Consider the following 16759-nt stretch of genomic DNA (forward strand, 5'->3'; position numbering starts at 1 on the left):
TATATATTTAACACTATGGGGTTGAACTGATACCTGTGCTGGGGTATCAGTTGATACCCCAACAACTGATACCTCCTCAAAAGTGAGGAGTCTGAATTTCAGGCTTCCTCTGGGCAGCAGTTCCCAACCTTGGCTGTACTTGGGAATCATCTGGGAGCCTTTGATACCCATGTCTGGGGGCCTAGTCTCAGAAATTCTGATTCCATTGGTCCAGGGTGTGGCCTGGGCATCAGGGTTATTTTAAAGCTCCCCAAGTGATTGTAACACACGGGTGAGACCCCCTGTTAAGAGGATTAATCAAGACAACTCAACAAGCTGAGCTCATTCTTGTTCTGTGTGGCCAAAACCCTTGGACGCAGTGGGGCCAAGCGTCCTGGGAAATCCAGGTGACAGAACTCCTCTCTGTGCAGGGTCCTAGCCTGGCTATGAACCTCACTCTGGAAACACGTAATCAAATGCAGCAAGAAGCTGGGTTTTTCCTATGGGCCTGAGTTTTGCAAAGACAAATTTTGAGGCCACTTGACCAGCTCTCAACAACTCTCTTCCTGCCCACACCAATTTCTGGCTTACCAGACCCAATGGAAGCCCCAACCTTCTCCAGGACAGTTTCAAAAGTCATTTCAAATTCACTTGAAAGATAATGAATAGTATATGCCATTTAGCTTCTGAAGTTGGGGAAAAGGGAATAACAGTAGGAAAATGAATACACATAATAGCAGGGAAACGTAGTCCGAAGACTTTGGGAATTACTTTGGGAATTACAGTGTTAAAGAATTAAACAGATCCAATCTCCCTCCCTATGTCAGAGCAGCAATGAGAAAGTCTGAATTGTTTGTAAAGCAACTTCTTTGTTTTCCTTCAAAGTATAATACCTTAAAGGAAGCAAAGCAACAAGAAGAAAGGAACCTACCAGAGCATCAGCTTTGTGCTTCAGCTTCTTAGCCTCTTGCATGTAATAATCAGCATTGTGTACCCTAAACAAACAAAAGGAGCTCTTTCAAAAAACAATGGTTCATATTTTCATTAAAGACAAAATAGTCAAAGAAAAAAAATTTTTTTTGCTATAAATCCATCCTTATACACTGCCTTGAGAAGGGCAGATGAATGCTATCATTTATATAACAACTAAACTTGAAATAATAAGTGAAATCCGAAAACACGTAATGGCTCATTGGGATAAATAACTACATTCTCCCAACTCCAACCATTCCAGTTATCCAAACAGATCCAACAAAACATAGCTGTAAACCTTTGTTGGCATACAGTTCTGAGGACACAGATCAGAAAGGAGGACAAAGCAACCTAGAATTAAGCACCTGCCTTTGAAAATAGTAACAGAGATCCACAATTAAAATGAGCCCAAGACACTTCTTGGTGAGGATAGGAGTGCGTGGGGAGGAAGGACATACTTTTAAGGCTACAGGAGCTGCTGCTGAGGTCTTGTTTTGGCTGACACATGCATAGTGCTAGAAAAGTCATGCTGCTCCCCCTCCACCCGCATTCACCACTCCCATACTGGGTCCATGATAATCTGGGACAACATACGAGTCATCGAAAGTGAGTTTGGGTCTCCGGACATTGGTGGTGCTGCTGGACAGAAGAGGCAGGGCTGCCCAGGACGTCATCTCCAGGTGACTGCTATCCATGAGGCCAGTAGTGATGGTAGAGGTGATGGTGGAAATGGTAGTGGTAGTGGTTGTGGTAGTGGCCGTGGCAGTAGCAGTGGCAGTGGCCGTGACAATGGCAGTAGCAGAGGCGGTGGCAATAGCAGGGTTGGTGACAGTGACAGTGGAAGAGGCTGCCTTTTTTGGAGTGTCTCCCTCCTGGGAAAAAGGAGGACAGATAACTTCTATTAGGTTCAGAGTTTTAGAACATCTTTTCATAAATGCTTAGAACGTCAAGCACACCAAGAAACAAGACAAGGGAAAAGAAAGCAATGGACACAGCTTGAGGATCGATAAGTGATCCTGCTGTATTTTATGAACTCAGAATCACCAGATTTTGTTCTATGTTAACACCAAACATCAAGATAGTCAGGTGTTGTGATTACATAGCCCCATCATCCCAGAAGATGGCCATTGGCAAAGGCCTAAATGAGATAGAGGATATGAGGGGAGAGGGGAAGAATGGGAAAGGGAGAGAGGTGGAGGAAGAGGGAGAGAGATAACCCTGATATGTATATTTTTGATAAGGGAACCAGGCCAGAAACTTTCACTACGGTACGCAAAGTATCAGATCCAGTATAGCAAAACACCGGCAAGCCAGACATTGTACTGCAACAGTCTTTCCCTTGGGACTGAGGCCAAAGCTGCCCTTTTGTGAGGAGCTTGACCGATCCCCAGCTAAGTGAATGCCACCTGAATGCCTCTTTGTTTTGAAGTCTTGAGATGGTGAAAGTTCATTTTGACCAGGTCAAAAATCAAATGGCTGACAGATCCAAGTTTCACTCCGATTTGTCATTGCCATAGAAATAATGGGATCCAGATGAAGAAAGTACATAGTAAGATCTGTTACTATGTCACAGGAGGTGTCCTGAGACTACTCGCTGTGTTCACAGGACAGACTCTATACTCTCCACCTGGCAGCTGTGGGATGACCCTGACTGTTCTACATCTGATCGTACTTGTTCATGATGCCTCTTCCTCTTTCTGTCCTTTTGAGTTGGTATCTACCTAAGGTTGGTCTCTCCCAAGGTTCATTCCTCAGCTCTTTTCTTTTTTGACCTCAACTGGATCTGACAATCCTGTATGTGTTGTCACAGATTTGCTAATAAGCAGATAACTCCCAAACAGAACCTCAATCTTGCACTCTCTCCAGAGCTTCAGACCTGCAGTGACCACCTCTGGATGGTTCCACCAAGACAGCCCACGAACACCTCAATTTTCTCTAGAACCCAATTGATAACTAAACCAGTTCCTTCTTTCTGTAAATAATGAGATGGTGTTCCCTGTCACCAAGGCTGGATTTTTCCATTAAGGGTATTGTGGCCATCCCTGGGCCAGGAGCATTGGAACTGGTGCACTTCCCACCTTGCCTTCCATCTGAGCTGCTCTGCTTTAATCAGCTTTATATGTTGAAGTTCTGTAAATCATTTCATTTCAAAAAAATGATAATGCTCCTAAAACTCTTTTTAAAAACCACTGCTCTATTTCATCTTTAATTTCTTCCTCTCTATCTCTCTTATTAGATCAATTACAAAGTCCTATTCATTGTCTATCCCCAACGTCTCTCAAATCTGCCCCTTTCTCTTTTGAAGCCTCAAAGTGCAGGCCCTCATGGCTTTCAATAGAGACTATCAAACTGTCCCCTGGCCTACTCCCAATCTTCAAGCTAGCTTTTTCAATCCATCCTCAACCTCCTGCCTGCCAGCCTAAGAGTCCTAAACAAACCTCCATGCATTTCACTCCCTTACACACAAATGAAAACCAGGGCTGAGTTCCTTTGCCAGCATGCAAAGCCTTCCCCAATCTGGCTTCAGCTTTCCATTTCATCTCCCACTTACTCCCTCCTATGGACTGTCCACCAAACTAAATACATCCCGCTTTCTTCACATTTCTACTTTGCTTCTTGCAGACTCTTAGGGTTGGGAGAAGAAAAAAACCTTTCATTCATTACTTTCTTTTTCTTTTACACCTTGTGATAATTTACTCAATTTTTTAATTTTTAAAATTATGTTGAAATATATATGATATCAAATTTACTATCCTATCCATTTTTAGGTGTACACTCAGCACTGTTAAGTACATTCTCATTGTTCTGTAACCAATCTCCTAACTCTTTCATCTTGCAAAAGTGAAGTTCTGTCCCCATTAAACAACAATTCCCCATTCTCCCCTTTCCCCAGTACCTGGCAACTACCGTTTTACATCCTGTCTTTGTGAATTTGCCTACTCTAGTTACCACCTATATTTGTCTTTTTGTGGCTGACTTATTTCACTTAGCAACATGTCCTCAAGGTTCATCCATGTTGTTGTATGTGTCAGAATTTCCTTCCTTTTCAAGGCTAAATAATATTCCATTGTATGGAAAAACCACATTTGTTGAACCACTTCTCTCCATTTCTAAATGCATCTATTAAGACCCAAATCAACGAAAGCCCTCTCTTCAAGAAAATTGCCTTATGTCTATGGCCAGAAGTACCTTAATCCTCTTTTGTCCTTTGGAGATCTGAAAGGTCTGTATGACACCAATCAGCAGATATGTTATATTCTAGATCTTTGGGTACATGTCTCATTGCTTATTTTAGATTGAGAGCTTTTTGAGCACTGAAGTCATCTCTAATTTATGATATTGCTACCCATACCCAGTCCATCCTGCCCCACAGCCTAGTGCTGTCAGTTATTTGCTGAATACATGTATGACTGCCTCATCAGAAGAGTCACTTTAAAGACAAAAACCAAATGTGAACATTTCTTATAGCCTTAAAAGTCTATCTTTTCCACTTAATCCTAGACCTTCTGATTATCAAAAATTGTTATCACCAAGATCTCACTGAGATAAATGTGCCAAGAGGCTACACATCTAAAAACTTTTGTGATGGATATGAAGAAAATATTTTAAAGATCATCATGGATTTTATTCAATTCAAACACATAAAAAAATCAGTCTTCTAATATTCCTAAGCCAGTTCCCTGTCTCTATGGGCAGAGCCGGCTGGCCCAGACCAAATAGTGGAGTCAGCCCAAGACAAGGACTCTAAAACACCACATCCACCATGCATATGGCATCGACGTCAGGCCTGGGACACCTGACTGGAAATGGCTGCTTTCAGTCGTGATCATGTAAGTTATATAAACACGCCCTCTGTCCACACTCACCCATCACAGAGGACCCACTTATCTCCTTAAGGAGGATGATCAATTTCTGGGTACAAATATAATCATATTTATCAGGTTTCTCCAGTAGTTTTTAGCTCTTATGGAAATAACTTTGCAGCTTCTTGTAAGTACTATCATTGTCACGATAACATTCGTATTAAGTAACTAATTATTTGTGACAATATACTAGGCACGGTACAAAGAGAACTGCCTAGATACAGCATACACTCTCCAAAAGCTTCAATAAAAGAGAGCATCAGTTGGACTTTATAATGTTAATTACATTCAGTATGAAAAATAGAATAGTATAATTACAGTTTAGAATAGATGGCTTAATTCCCAACACAGCATCTTTAAATAAGAATGCAAATATTCTCTGTGTGCATACACACATATACCCATGAATTTCATGTGGAAAAATGACAACTTCATAATAGAAGAATTTCCTAATATCAGTAATGAAATTTATCTAGATATGTATGTTATCTTAGTCATCTCAGATGATGGAGGACTACAAAGTGGTGTCCTTAAAGCTCAGTGGCCTTGTAAGAGTGTTAAATGGACACTTTTGGTTCAGAGTCCACTGAGTTTGCACCAGACCTTTGAAAACTCATTGCATTTCACTCATTTGCTTTTTATATGACACTTTAAGTAGACTAGATGAACATGGATGCCACATCTGTATATACAAGTATTTACATGTTAAGGCAGATACAATTGTCATTAATATTCATTAGTGACACTATTGCTTGTGGTCTCCACAGTTCATATACTTATACCTGAGACAGATGATAAGATATACTACGTGGATGTGAAAAATGATACAAATTCTAACGCTAATCGAGCCGCAGTGCAGAAAATCCATAGGCGTAGATAATCATTTAGTTGGGCTAAGAACTGCAACTGTGCAATTTTATCAAAAATCTATCTGTTAAATTCCATCTTTTTTAGTCATTATTTTTAAAAATGATTCACACTTGCTAAGCTGGGCGTAGAAAAATGTCATTTGGAGTTCAAGTCCCTGTCTTGGTGACCTTAGGCAATCCCATTCTATCGATTTGTTCTTTCATTCACTAAATGATCAGTGCCTACCATGTGCCAGATGCTGTGGTCAATATTTTGTAAGTATCCCCCACCCCTAAGATATGAAGGGATTGGACCAAAAGTGTCCAAAGCCCCGAGTCTCTGCATAATAATCTGTTCGAAGCAGTAAGACTGAAATGAAAAATTCATACAAAATTAGAATAATCGAAATTTGAAATAACAAAGAGTTTATGTATTTATGTGAACACACGCTTCTACTTTCTCTCTGCCTCTTCCTCCTGACCCCCTGAGACATCTGTATGTGGTCAAGTCCAGTTAGATAAGCTAAGCCAGCTTGTTTCTACCTGATGATCATAATATTTCTTTTGAGATGCTTACATTTACAGATATCCCTTTGAAAGTAGCACAGAATTTGCCTTCGCTCCTCTTAGTTTTGGTGGAGGTGATCTGTCCAATCATAGGAATGTTTCTATCTTGACTGAAGGGACCGTTATTGCCACTGGTGTTTCTGCGGTGTGGAGGATCCTCTGGCAGTGGGGAAAGTGGAGGAGGGAACAGTTTTTCTTCTTTTCTTCTATTTGCTCTCCTGGATGAATTATTTCTGTGTAAACAAAAAGGTGTAGGGTGTCATCAAGTTTTGTTTCTCTTTATTCTGATTTTCCCCATGATGCTGGTAATTTCAGCTGAAGCAATATTTTAGTGGACTGTCTTTTTCCCATGATGAAGGGTATATATAGAAATTCATATAGACACAAATATCTATGGAGAGATAGCCCTCTCTATAGATATAGCTATAGATAAATGTAAACATATGTATCCAAGAATAAATGCTGTATTTAAAGCAGAACTCCATGATAAATATGAGTGTCTAACGGAGTGTGCCACAGTGTGATATTTGCAACCTTTCAAGATTACTGTTAATTAGATAATTATGGAAAATCTAATGCAGACTTTAATCCGATCTTTTTTTTAGGATAGTTCCTACTTATTTGGCCCTTGGACTTAACTGCAAAACCACACAATAAATGGTATAATAAACAACTAGCCGAAGGATATTTTCTTAAGAAATACTATGCTTACACATTACTTAGAAATAAATAATGCACTAAATACTTTTGTGATACATTGCAAATTGCATGTTCAAAATGTTCTGCCCCAACACCAAGGCATAACGAGCCCCTGACCTGAAGTTGTTATATTGAATTACTGATGTACTCCACTTTACCAAACTCCATTTGGAAAATATTTTGTGATATTGGCACAAGACATCTGCAGTCCTAGAAGTACTTCCATGCTTTCAAACTGATTTATCTGCCCACTAAATGGGCACCATCAAATAGACTGAGACGTCAAATAAAATAGAACAACTAAAACCTTATGCTAACTGCTTAACATGGTAATTGGGTCATGGATTTTCATTTTCGTTACTGTCTTACACTAATCGATGAAGATTACTTGAATTTTAATCTTTTCTTAGACAACTAATATTGCATTGTGCAGCCATTTACTTTTCATGATTACTGACTACAATTTTCAATAGCAAATTAAGTCAACAAGAATTTATGTTTTCCTCTTGGTCAATTTCAGTCAGTATCTGGAAATATAGATTTACAATATCTCCAAGCAACAAATCAAAGATGAACAAGCATTCAAGTAGTTTGATTTTCTGAAATGGCAGAAGTCAATGCAGTTTCCTTGTTCCACTTCAATTATGTCGCCCAAATCTGCCAATTGTAATAATATATGCCATCTTATCCATCTTTTGTTTCATAAAGTGGTCCTATGTCAATTCTTGTCATGTGGCAAAATAAAAATTAATTAAATTATTTGCCAATGGATTTTAAAAATTGTTTTGATGTGTAGAACCATTTTAAGATGTTCATGATGTCTGATTAAAATAATGGTGAACATATAAATTAAGATTCATGTGCATGAGGAAGCTCCACAAACTTCAGCCTGCATTAAGTATGATCCTCACAGAGGCATCACACTTTGGGGAATTTATAGAGAGAGATGTTAAGCATTGCTTTGGCATCTGCAGGAGATGGAAGGTTCATTAGCTATGACCACTCCTTCACTACTTGAGCTGCCTGAGAAGGTGGTGGGAGCTGCAAATGGGAAGAGCTGTTTCATAAGACTGGTTCATTCACTATTGGCTACAACAGTCATGCTAGGCCTTCCACTCTGTCATTATATACAGTACAGTCCATTCTGTGCAGTGGGTACCAGGCACCTGGCTCCCTTTCCAACTGTTTGGTGGTGACCTGAAACCATGGGGCCTTTAATGACTTTCCTGGTGAAAGATACCTAGGAAGTATTTTCTAGAGACTACTTTCTCACCATTACAGCTTCTTACTACAAGACGAGGTTTTGCTGCTTTTGCCACCTCTTGTCGTGGGACAGAGGAGGACAGCAGATGAGAGAAGTGTATCACCACCCCAACCCAGTGGCTCAGGGGCCTTGCTGATTGTCCAAGCTCCAAAGAAGCAGGGAAGAACTCAGAAGAGCCCTTCTGATGTGGCATTCTTTGCTAGGTTTAGAATACTCACTTAGAAAGGTGAATGTTGTTTCATAGAAATTTCTCAGGGTCAAATTTGTTGACCCTTTACTTTCAAGAATTAACAAAGCACAAAAGAGCAGATAAAGCTTGAGGAGAGGTTCCCAAGAGAAGATCTCAGGCAGATCAGTCCATGCCTTATTCTCCCTGCAACTCCAGAGACTTTTCCACAGACTTAAATTTGTTGGATGAGCATGAGAACCTGACTTGGGCCCTTCTTGACTGAAAAATGCTACTAGGTAAACACTGCTTTCCTACCTGCTACAAAAGGAAAGACAGTAATAATTTGTGCGTTAACACCATTTTATGAGAACAAACTAATTAGTAGACATTTACTTAATACTTGATCACCTCTCTTCCATGAAATAAGAACAGTGACAGGTCATTGAGTCATTTAAGGAAACTAGCAATGAGGACTGATGGTGTGGCAGTTCCCTACTGCCCCCTGCCTTTTCCTTTTGCCTTTCAGGTGGCCTGAACTGGTCAAAGCCTGGGGACTGGAGAAGTCCTGCCACCACAGCGATGCCATTTTAGCCTTTTGTCCTTGGAAAGAAGGAGGGCCATGGGATGACCATGTTTGACTTCTGGGGAAGAAGCACATTTCCTCACATACCTGGCCCACCCTGGGGCGAAGAAGGTCGGCTTGCTCCATTAGAAGGGTTTCTAGTTCTGAGAACTCCTAGTATGTGAAGGGATGTTTTGGATCAAAGTTATACCAGGGAATACGAATGTACTTTACAAAGAACTGTGGACCTTCAGGCCCCAAATCGCCTTATAATGAGTGGATCTAGTATAATTGTTTTTTTGCCTACCTTTTATCTGAAAACAACAAGGATCCAAACAAATGAAAGCTAAGAATTTCCTTCTGACATCTTATCTGTGGCAAATTGATGCCATATCACTGACATTAAAGAGTAATCTGTGAAATCAATTGTCAGCAGCAGTTAGCCAGATTGCATCTCTGCTCTGGGCTGCTAATAGGCTCCAAAACTGGTCTTTGATGGGAGTAATCTCTAATGTTGAATGAATTTATGGCAATAATTATCCAGACGGAATGGTTCCAGTAGCTGACATGATTGTTAGTTAAGTGATATTTATAAGATGAAAGAACTCTGTCACAATGCTCCGTAGAAACAGAGAGGGCAGGGCTTCTCTAGGGATGGCTGGGGCTGTTGAAGTGAAGACGAGAGAAGGCCTCCCACCTGACTCTAGCACCTTGCACAAAGAAGGGGGAAGGGAGAAGAGGTGCCAGCTGATTGGAATGAAAGTAACCATTCATTGCCCGGGGGAAGGCCGGTCCCCAATAGCTCGTCTCTCTGGCCTCCCCAGGCGTGTCTGTCATTCTCGCAGCCTCTGAAGAGTTCAGGATGTAGCTACTGGTCCTCAAGCTTCATATTAAGGTTAAGTAGTGACGCCACAGAAGCAGCAGCTGGGTCATCCTGTCAAGGCCGAGGTGTTGCTTTCCAAGGAAATCGTTTAATTTAATCACCATCAGAACTGGACGTTGCCTAGAATCAGGTGATTTCTCTGGTTCAAGTGCTAGATGTCTCTTGATGCTGCCTCTTTTTAATTCATTTACTTCCTTTTTACCCTTCACTTAGTGCCAAAAGTTCATGTTGGCCGACTTTTGTGATCAATCTGAGTTGGAATAAAGAAATGTCGCTAAAAAGCTCATGGTGTCTCCCCAAATCTAGCAGCCTATATTCCACGCCTTAGCATACCCTTGTCAGACCTGTGGCCAGGGACAGCTCTTGGGACTGGACTGAGCGACTCTTGTTTTTTACCTAAAATTCCTCTGACATAAGACCCCCAAAAGGGGATTTTTAAAAAGAGTCTGACCAATCGAACTATCTTACAGAAACAGGGCAAACTCACTCTTTAGTGTTGGAAGGCTTGTGGGGTGGGGCTGGTGAGATGCAAGGAGGGGGCAGGCAGATAGTGTTGGCCTCCTCCAGGCGTTGCTTCTTCTCAGGGATTTTCTCTGCAACTTCTGTTGGCTTTAACAGGGAAAAAATACACAGTTTAAAATACATAGCACATGCAGACATTTAAAAACAATCAGCAAGGTAGACAGTTTGCTTCTCTTTTAACTGCTAGATGAGACAGGGGAGTTAAATGTGCACCTTTGATCAAACAGAAAAGCAATCAGCCTTGTCTAGCCTACTCCTACCAAGAAGTTGGAATTTGAGAGTTGAACTGTGATATGAACCTCTGATTAAAGATTGGGTGGCACAGGAATCTCATACCAAAACTAAGGAGAATCTGTAAATTTCAGACACTTCTCCCAACAACAGTGTCCCCGCAAATGAGTAATTTAGAAACTAACATTGCAACTCTAACATAGCATAAATCTTGTCCAAGGAGCATGGGGATCGGGGGCATGATATAAAGGTCACTTGTATAATCAGCAACATGCAAGGAAATTAACCATGTGCAAGGCATGCCTTTGAACCTTTGCATGTGCTTGTTCTGAAGGCACAGTTTTACTCCTGGTTGTACTGTTGTCATCACTAACAGTGGGGAACCAAAGATAGGGCAAGGACCCCAAATTTTGGTCCCTATTTTGGAATACTCTCATTGGATTGGTTGATGTATGTCTCAGAGATTTAAAAACCTGGTTTTAAATCTCTAATGCTGAATGAAGACTTAAATCACTCTCACAGTATACCATTCCACATTATGGATTGGCCACAGGTAGCCTTTTCCATAATGAAGAATCTGAGCCATTTCTGACCATTCTTAAGTCTCTTCTGGAAAGGAACAGAAGAAATGGGGGAAAGAATTAGGGGCCTCCTTTCTAGCCACTGTGGCAGCCATTAAAAAATATTACCCAAATCACCAAGAGATGATGTAACTCTAAAAAAACAATAATATCTGGAGCTACATAGATATCCATAATATATGGAGCTACAAAGTCTATTAGATAAAAACTCACTTCCCTAGATGTATTTGAAATGGAAGAGGCCATTCTGGATTTCACATTCTGATTATAATTTGTAGCCCTGGAATTCAGTCTTAACCTCTCGCAGGGGAGATTTTCGCAACTCAAGTTGACCACACAGGTCAGGGGACCCAGCAAGCTGGACAGAACATGTATCTAGTAAGAGCCGGGATAACCAAAGTGTAGCTAAATTATGAGGATGCTGATGTTTGTCCAGAGAAATTAACAAGGATGCATTTTGACCTTGGGAACACTTGGCTTCCCTGTTGCTGCTGGTGTGGGGGCTGTAGAGTAACAACCCATGAGTCCATGAAAGTGGGAGCTTAAGAAGTCAACCCCAAGGATTGGCTGACTGGAGAAAGAGACCTTCTTCATATTCTTCTTTTCTACACTTCATAATCCCTCATGTGACATTTGGATACTGTTGACATTGGTCACCAAACCCTGGTCATTCCTAACACTTCCTGCCTGCTAATGTCAAATACTGCATTTCCCATGGAAAGCATCATTGCTTTCATCGAAGATTGCAAATCTACTGCCACTGGCATCCTTAAAATTGAGACTCAAGATCAAGTTCCCTAATGGACAGCCACCACTCTCGATCACTTGGCAGACCACACTGAACAGCTTACCTTGTGCTTACGCTTGCCCTTTGGGGCAGGTTTCTCCACAGCTGCAACAACAGTCTGACGCTTGGGTTTCGAGGCAGTCTCCTTGTGGTCTGGCTTGGCTGGTGCTGCTTGGAATGAATTGTGGCCAGGGACTCTAGATAGTAAGTCAAGGTTGATCTTCACCCAGAGATTTTTCAGATTCTCATGCTCTCGTAGAGGGGAAAGAAGCTCAGTTTGCATGACAGGGGCAGGTGAAAAAGTTGGCTCCTCATTATTGATGGAGAAGTTGCTGCCACTGCTGCTGACTAAGGTGCTGAGGGTCAGGCTAGCACCACAGGTTTCCTTGTATTTGGCAAAACTGCTCCCCGGTGCAATAGAAGCGGGCAGGACTTTGATCTGCAGTGTTTCTTCCTGATCTGTGTTGGAATCAGATGTAGACGAATCCGTTTCAATGAATTCCCGGGACTTCGGCACAATTTTGCCAGGCCCTCTGTACTTCTTCTTCTCAGCAGCCAAAGTGATATTTGGCCTTGGTTCTTTCCTAGGCACCGGTTTGTGGGCAGTGGCTTTGCTGCGGCCTCTTGGTGGGTCAGGAAGGTCCACGCTTTCTTTTTCTTTGGGGGTGCTGCTGGTAATATTTGGTTTGGGCCAGGTAAACTCTTCACTGCTGGTGTTCTTCTCAACCTTTTTGGGCTGTTTTTTCCCAATTGTCCTTTGAGAAGCTGTCTCAATTGTTGCTGACAACTTATGCTTCAAAGCCTTTGTTTCTGGAATTTTGTGGGTCGGCCGCGGACGGGCTTTCTCCCTGACAAGACTGAGGAGGGGCCTCTCTTTGGGTTCAGCCAGGACCTGGCTGGGAGTTGTCTTCATTTTGATCTGGACATCCATCGGTTGGATGATAGGAGGAGGCACAGAAATCGTCTCCACGGGTGTTTCATTTTGGCCACAGATAAACGACTTGTTCTGGGATGTCACTTTGTTAAGCCATTTATCCAGCTGCCACTTGTTGGTTGAGGGCGGCTCAGGCTGCAAATTGAGAAAGAGCAGCAAGAATGAATGTCACATCTGGGAAGAATTCAGGAAGCCCTCAATACATTGGCTGTTTGCTGGTAAAAGCTTTGGATGTTAAGTGACCATTCATGCATTTACAAACACACACACAGACTCTACATTAATCACATTACCTAGAGAGCCAAATAGTCCACAGACCAGCCCTGATCTACTTATTTAAACTCATTTCTACTCTTCTTCTGAAAATATTCTCCACTCTGGCTAGGTAGGAAAGAATTATTCACAGAGAGTTTTTCCAGTGAGTGGGGAGGCCTAGGAGAGAAACCTGGTCCCCAAATCCTTTGGTGGGACTCATTACTCAACCTCTCACCAGGAGGCAGAGCTAATGATCTCTGGTCCTGAAAAGAAATGCAAGCATGCCTCAAGTGTAATTCAAAAGGAAAAGCTTTCTATCTGCCAAAGTACCAGTGCCTCCTATACGATGCTATAATTCACTGCAAAAAGAATAGGTCTTTTGTATTTTTACCAAAGGATGAAAATATTTCACTTCCAAAAAAAACCACTGTACTTTCCTTGGTGTATGGGCAATAACCAATTTATGGCGACATGCATGCCTCCGTTAGCGTCCGCTGTTAAGTCATAGAAATTATACGTACAATTCGGGTGCTGGATTCTCAACCTTGAATTCTGCCTGTTGATCTAAAAGAGCCATCATTTTCATTAGAACTGCTCTTTTTTTTGAAAGACAACAACAGAGGCTATGGCATCAGCCAATAGAGTGTGACAGAATTAAAAACACTTGAGTAGCTGTGATTCCAACCTGCACAAGGAGATGGCAGGTAAGGGTACAGGAAATTGTATTGGCTGCCACCATTGGTGGCACAGCTCTGATGTGAAGGGAACACACAGAGCCCATTTTCAGTTCTGGCCCTACCACCGTCAGCCTGTGAGACCTTGGGAGAGTTCTTTCTTAATGTCTCACAATCTTATTCTCTCATCTGTAAAATGGGGATAATAATAGCAAGGTTGTTATGAGGATGGAATGAAAAAATGCAGGTTAAGGGCTTCTCACAGTGCTGACATGTGGTCCACGTTCAGAAAGCATTAGCTGTTATTAATAGTAGTACTATTACTACTGCATTTACTATTATCCTTTTATTCAATTAGCAATAATCACGCCTTGGATAAAGCTCATTGGCTACAGCCAATACACAAAGCTCTTTTCTGATTATTGAAAAATGAGTGTGTAAAGAGCCACAGAAGGAACTGCTTGCTGTATGAGGTGCTGGCTTTGGGGAAACTGAGGCGCTATCCTGGACACAGAATAGAGGGGAAGGGGACATTCTTTCATTTTAAAACGATAATTTCAGTATTTTACGGGATGGGCTCATGTTAAATATTTTCTTGAATTATTATCCAACACACTCAAAGGATGCAAACTGAAAAGAAAAATGTGACCTTTTAACTGTCCCACTTCTTAGTCTTATTAGCCAAGGTGTCCCCAGAGCCAGAAGTGGGTCTTGGCTGGCTTCACTGGTTCTCTCGAAAGAGAAGTTCCTAGTCCAATTTACACGTGCTGAAGCTCAAAGGCTCAGAGTAGCTAAGTGAGTCACATGGTAAGTGAGTCACACAGCAAGACATCTGTCTGTTAGGGACCATGTAGATATGTTTTAGAGGGGAAAAAATGTGCTATCAAATACCTATGTTTCTGAAGTAGTTATTGTGTTAAAAGAATTATTGTGCTGAAAGTGCCAGTGTATGTGTGTTGAGGGTGCTGCCTTGGTGATAGGCAAATTGTAGTTGGAGCCCTGGCCATTTCACCCACCTCTGGAGTGGCCACACGAGGTGCCTCATTGGATTCGCTGTCAGTGGTGCTGCTTTCAGTATCTGAGTCTGACTCTGAGCTGCTCTCTGAGTCACTGGAGCTGCCGGATCCCCCACTGGCTTGCACTGCAGGTAGGGGCTGAGGTGTGGCCAAGAGTGGGCTGAAAGAAAAATGACATTATTCATTGCCTTTTTTAGTTCAAACCGGCTGGAAAAGAGGCCAGTTCAGTGTAAGGACCTATAATCTGTGAGATACAAGAAGAGTGGAGTGTTCTGTCCCATTTACAGATGGGAAACATGAGGTCTACAGTCAAAAGTTTCATTAGAACCAGGTCTGAGTGTGTCCAAGTTCATTGGGTTCCATCATATTGCTCTCCCTCCCAGGAAAACCTTGCCTCCCTCACTCCACATGAAAACTGTAAGCCAACATTGCATGCAGATATAGATGCATAGCCTTGGATCCTTAATGGCTCCATTTTCTTTTTCAGTTAAGATAATTTTCATTTTCTGTTACCATCTTTTTCAGAAGCCCACAGGTCTGTCAATGGGTTCTGATCCTAGCTATACACACAGTATAATCCTCTCACCAAGAAGGAGTGGGTTCGATTCTCATTTTAATCAGAGGAAACTGAGGTCCAGAGAGGGCAAGGGGCTTCCTCTGCCTCACAGCTAGTCAGAGAAGTGAGACTAAAATCATGGCCTCCCAGTTCTCTCAAAGGGCAGGGGCTGTGTAAAGCAGTGGTCCCCAACCTTTTCAGCACCAGGGACCAGGGCTCCTATGAGAATCTAAGGCCCGATGAGCTGAGGCGGTGATGCTAGCACTGGGGAGCGGCTGCAAATACAGATGAAGCTTTGCTTGCTCACCAGACAGTCACCTCCTGCTGTGCGGCCCTGTTCCTCACAGGCCACAGACCAATACTGGTCCAGGGCCCAGGGGTTGGTGACCCCTGATGTAAAGCACATTCACTGCTGGGTGCCTAGCCCCCAACACCATGGTGACTAGAGTTGATTGTATGAATAAGGGAATGAGAGGATGTACTTCTGAGCCTTCTCCGCCATAATTTTTGTAAACTCTTTGTAACCTCTTACCAGTAGGTATGATCTTAAAGGATCAACCATCTCTAATGATTGATTTTAAATTTGTACGGCTGACCAAAACATTTGAAAGTTGACACCATTTGCACTCTGCCTTTATTGACAATCAATACTCTTCCTTACTAATCATTTGCTCTCTGTGCCTTGTAACAAATCAACCTCAGCTGCCTCTTGGCACTCTGGGCTACATCATCGCTTTTCTGTCCTTTTTGCTCATTGTCTCTTTAGACTGAGTTTTGCTCTGCTTTCATTCAGAAATTGGGATCTAAACTCAGGGGAGGGTTCTCATCTCTCTCTATCTCATGAGCCCAATCCTGATTTTGGAGATAAGTTTAATCATGATGAGGGGCAGGCTGAGGGCCAGGGCATATTTGTCACTATGCAGGGGCTGCCCCAGCGATCTGCCTGGATGGTCATCCAAACCGCATTCCCTCTCACACTCCCAGCTCCCTGCCTGGCTCCTCCCCACTCAGCTCAGTCAAGAGAGCCCAGGCCTGGTCCTGGAGGGCACCTGGAGAAAAAAGGACCCCAAGGACCCTTCTGCCCAAGACTCTGTAAACACGGAGCATTAGTCTTTGCCTGCCCCCACTTCACGCCTTCATGGGAGCCCATTCATCTCCAACATTACAGCTCTTGCCCACTGAGCTGGAGCCATACTCATCTGCTGCTTGGAAAGGAACAGGGTCCCTTTCAAACCAGCATGAGCTCCTCATCAGACACTATCCAATGCAGTGAGCCTTTTCATTACATGTGCCTTGTGTCTCTAAAGCCTGCCCCTTTAATCTCCCAGGTAGGTATTTTCTTTCATACAGCAAAAGCTCATTTTAAAATGCTATCTGCTAAGTAAATGTTATCTGCA

The 16759-nt window shown here is 42.3% G+C and overlaps 1 protein-coding gene across 6 annotated transcripts in view; it reads right to left on the minus strand.

Annotated features, from left to right (window-relative positions):
- The window catches only part of AFF2 (ALF transcription elongation factor 2), a 451889-nt gene that overhangs the window by 25737 nt on the left and 409393 nt on the right, over positions 1–16759 (minus strand). For all 6 annotated transcript variants that reach the window (XM_039870568.1, XM_039870566.1, XM_039870567.1 and 3 more), the window contains 6 exons: positions 14807–14966; positions 11992–12996; positions 10294–10415; positions 6240–6462; positions 1546–1823; positions 911–974 (listed from right to left, as the gene is read on the minus strand). In XM_039870568.1, coding sequence (XP_039726502.1) covers positions 911–974; positions 1546–1823; positions 6240–6462; positions 10294–10415; positions 11992–12996; positions 14807–14966 — 1852 coding nt within the window. The remainder of the gene's footprint in view (positions 1–910; positions 975–1545; positions 1824–6239; positions 6463–10293; positions 10416–11991; positions 12997–14806; positions 14967–16759) is intronic.

The sequence above is a fragment of the Pteropus medius genome, unplaced genomic scaffold (assembly GCF_902729225.1).
Source record: "Pteropus medius unplaced genomic scaffold, Ma_sr-lr_union100, whole genome shotgun sequence".
Taxonomy (NCBI): Eukaryota; Metazoa; Chordata; class Mammalia; order Chiroptera; family Pteropodidae; genus Pteropus; species Pteropus medius.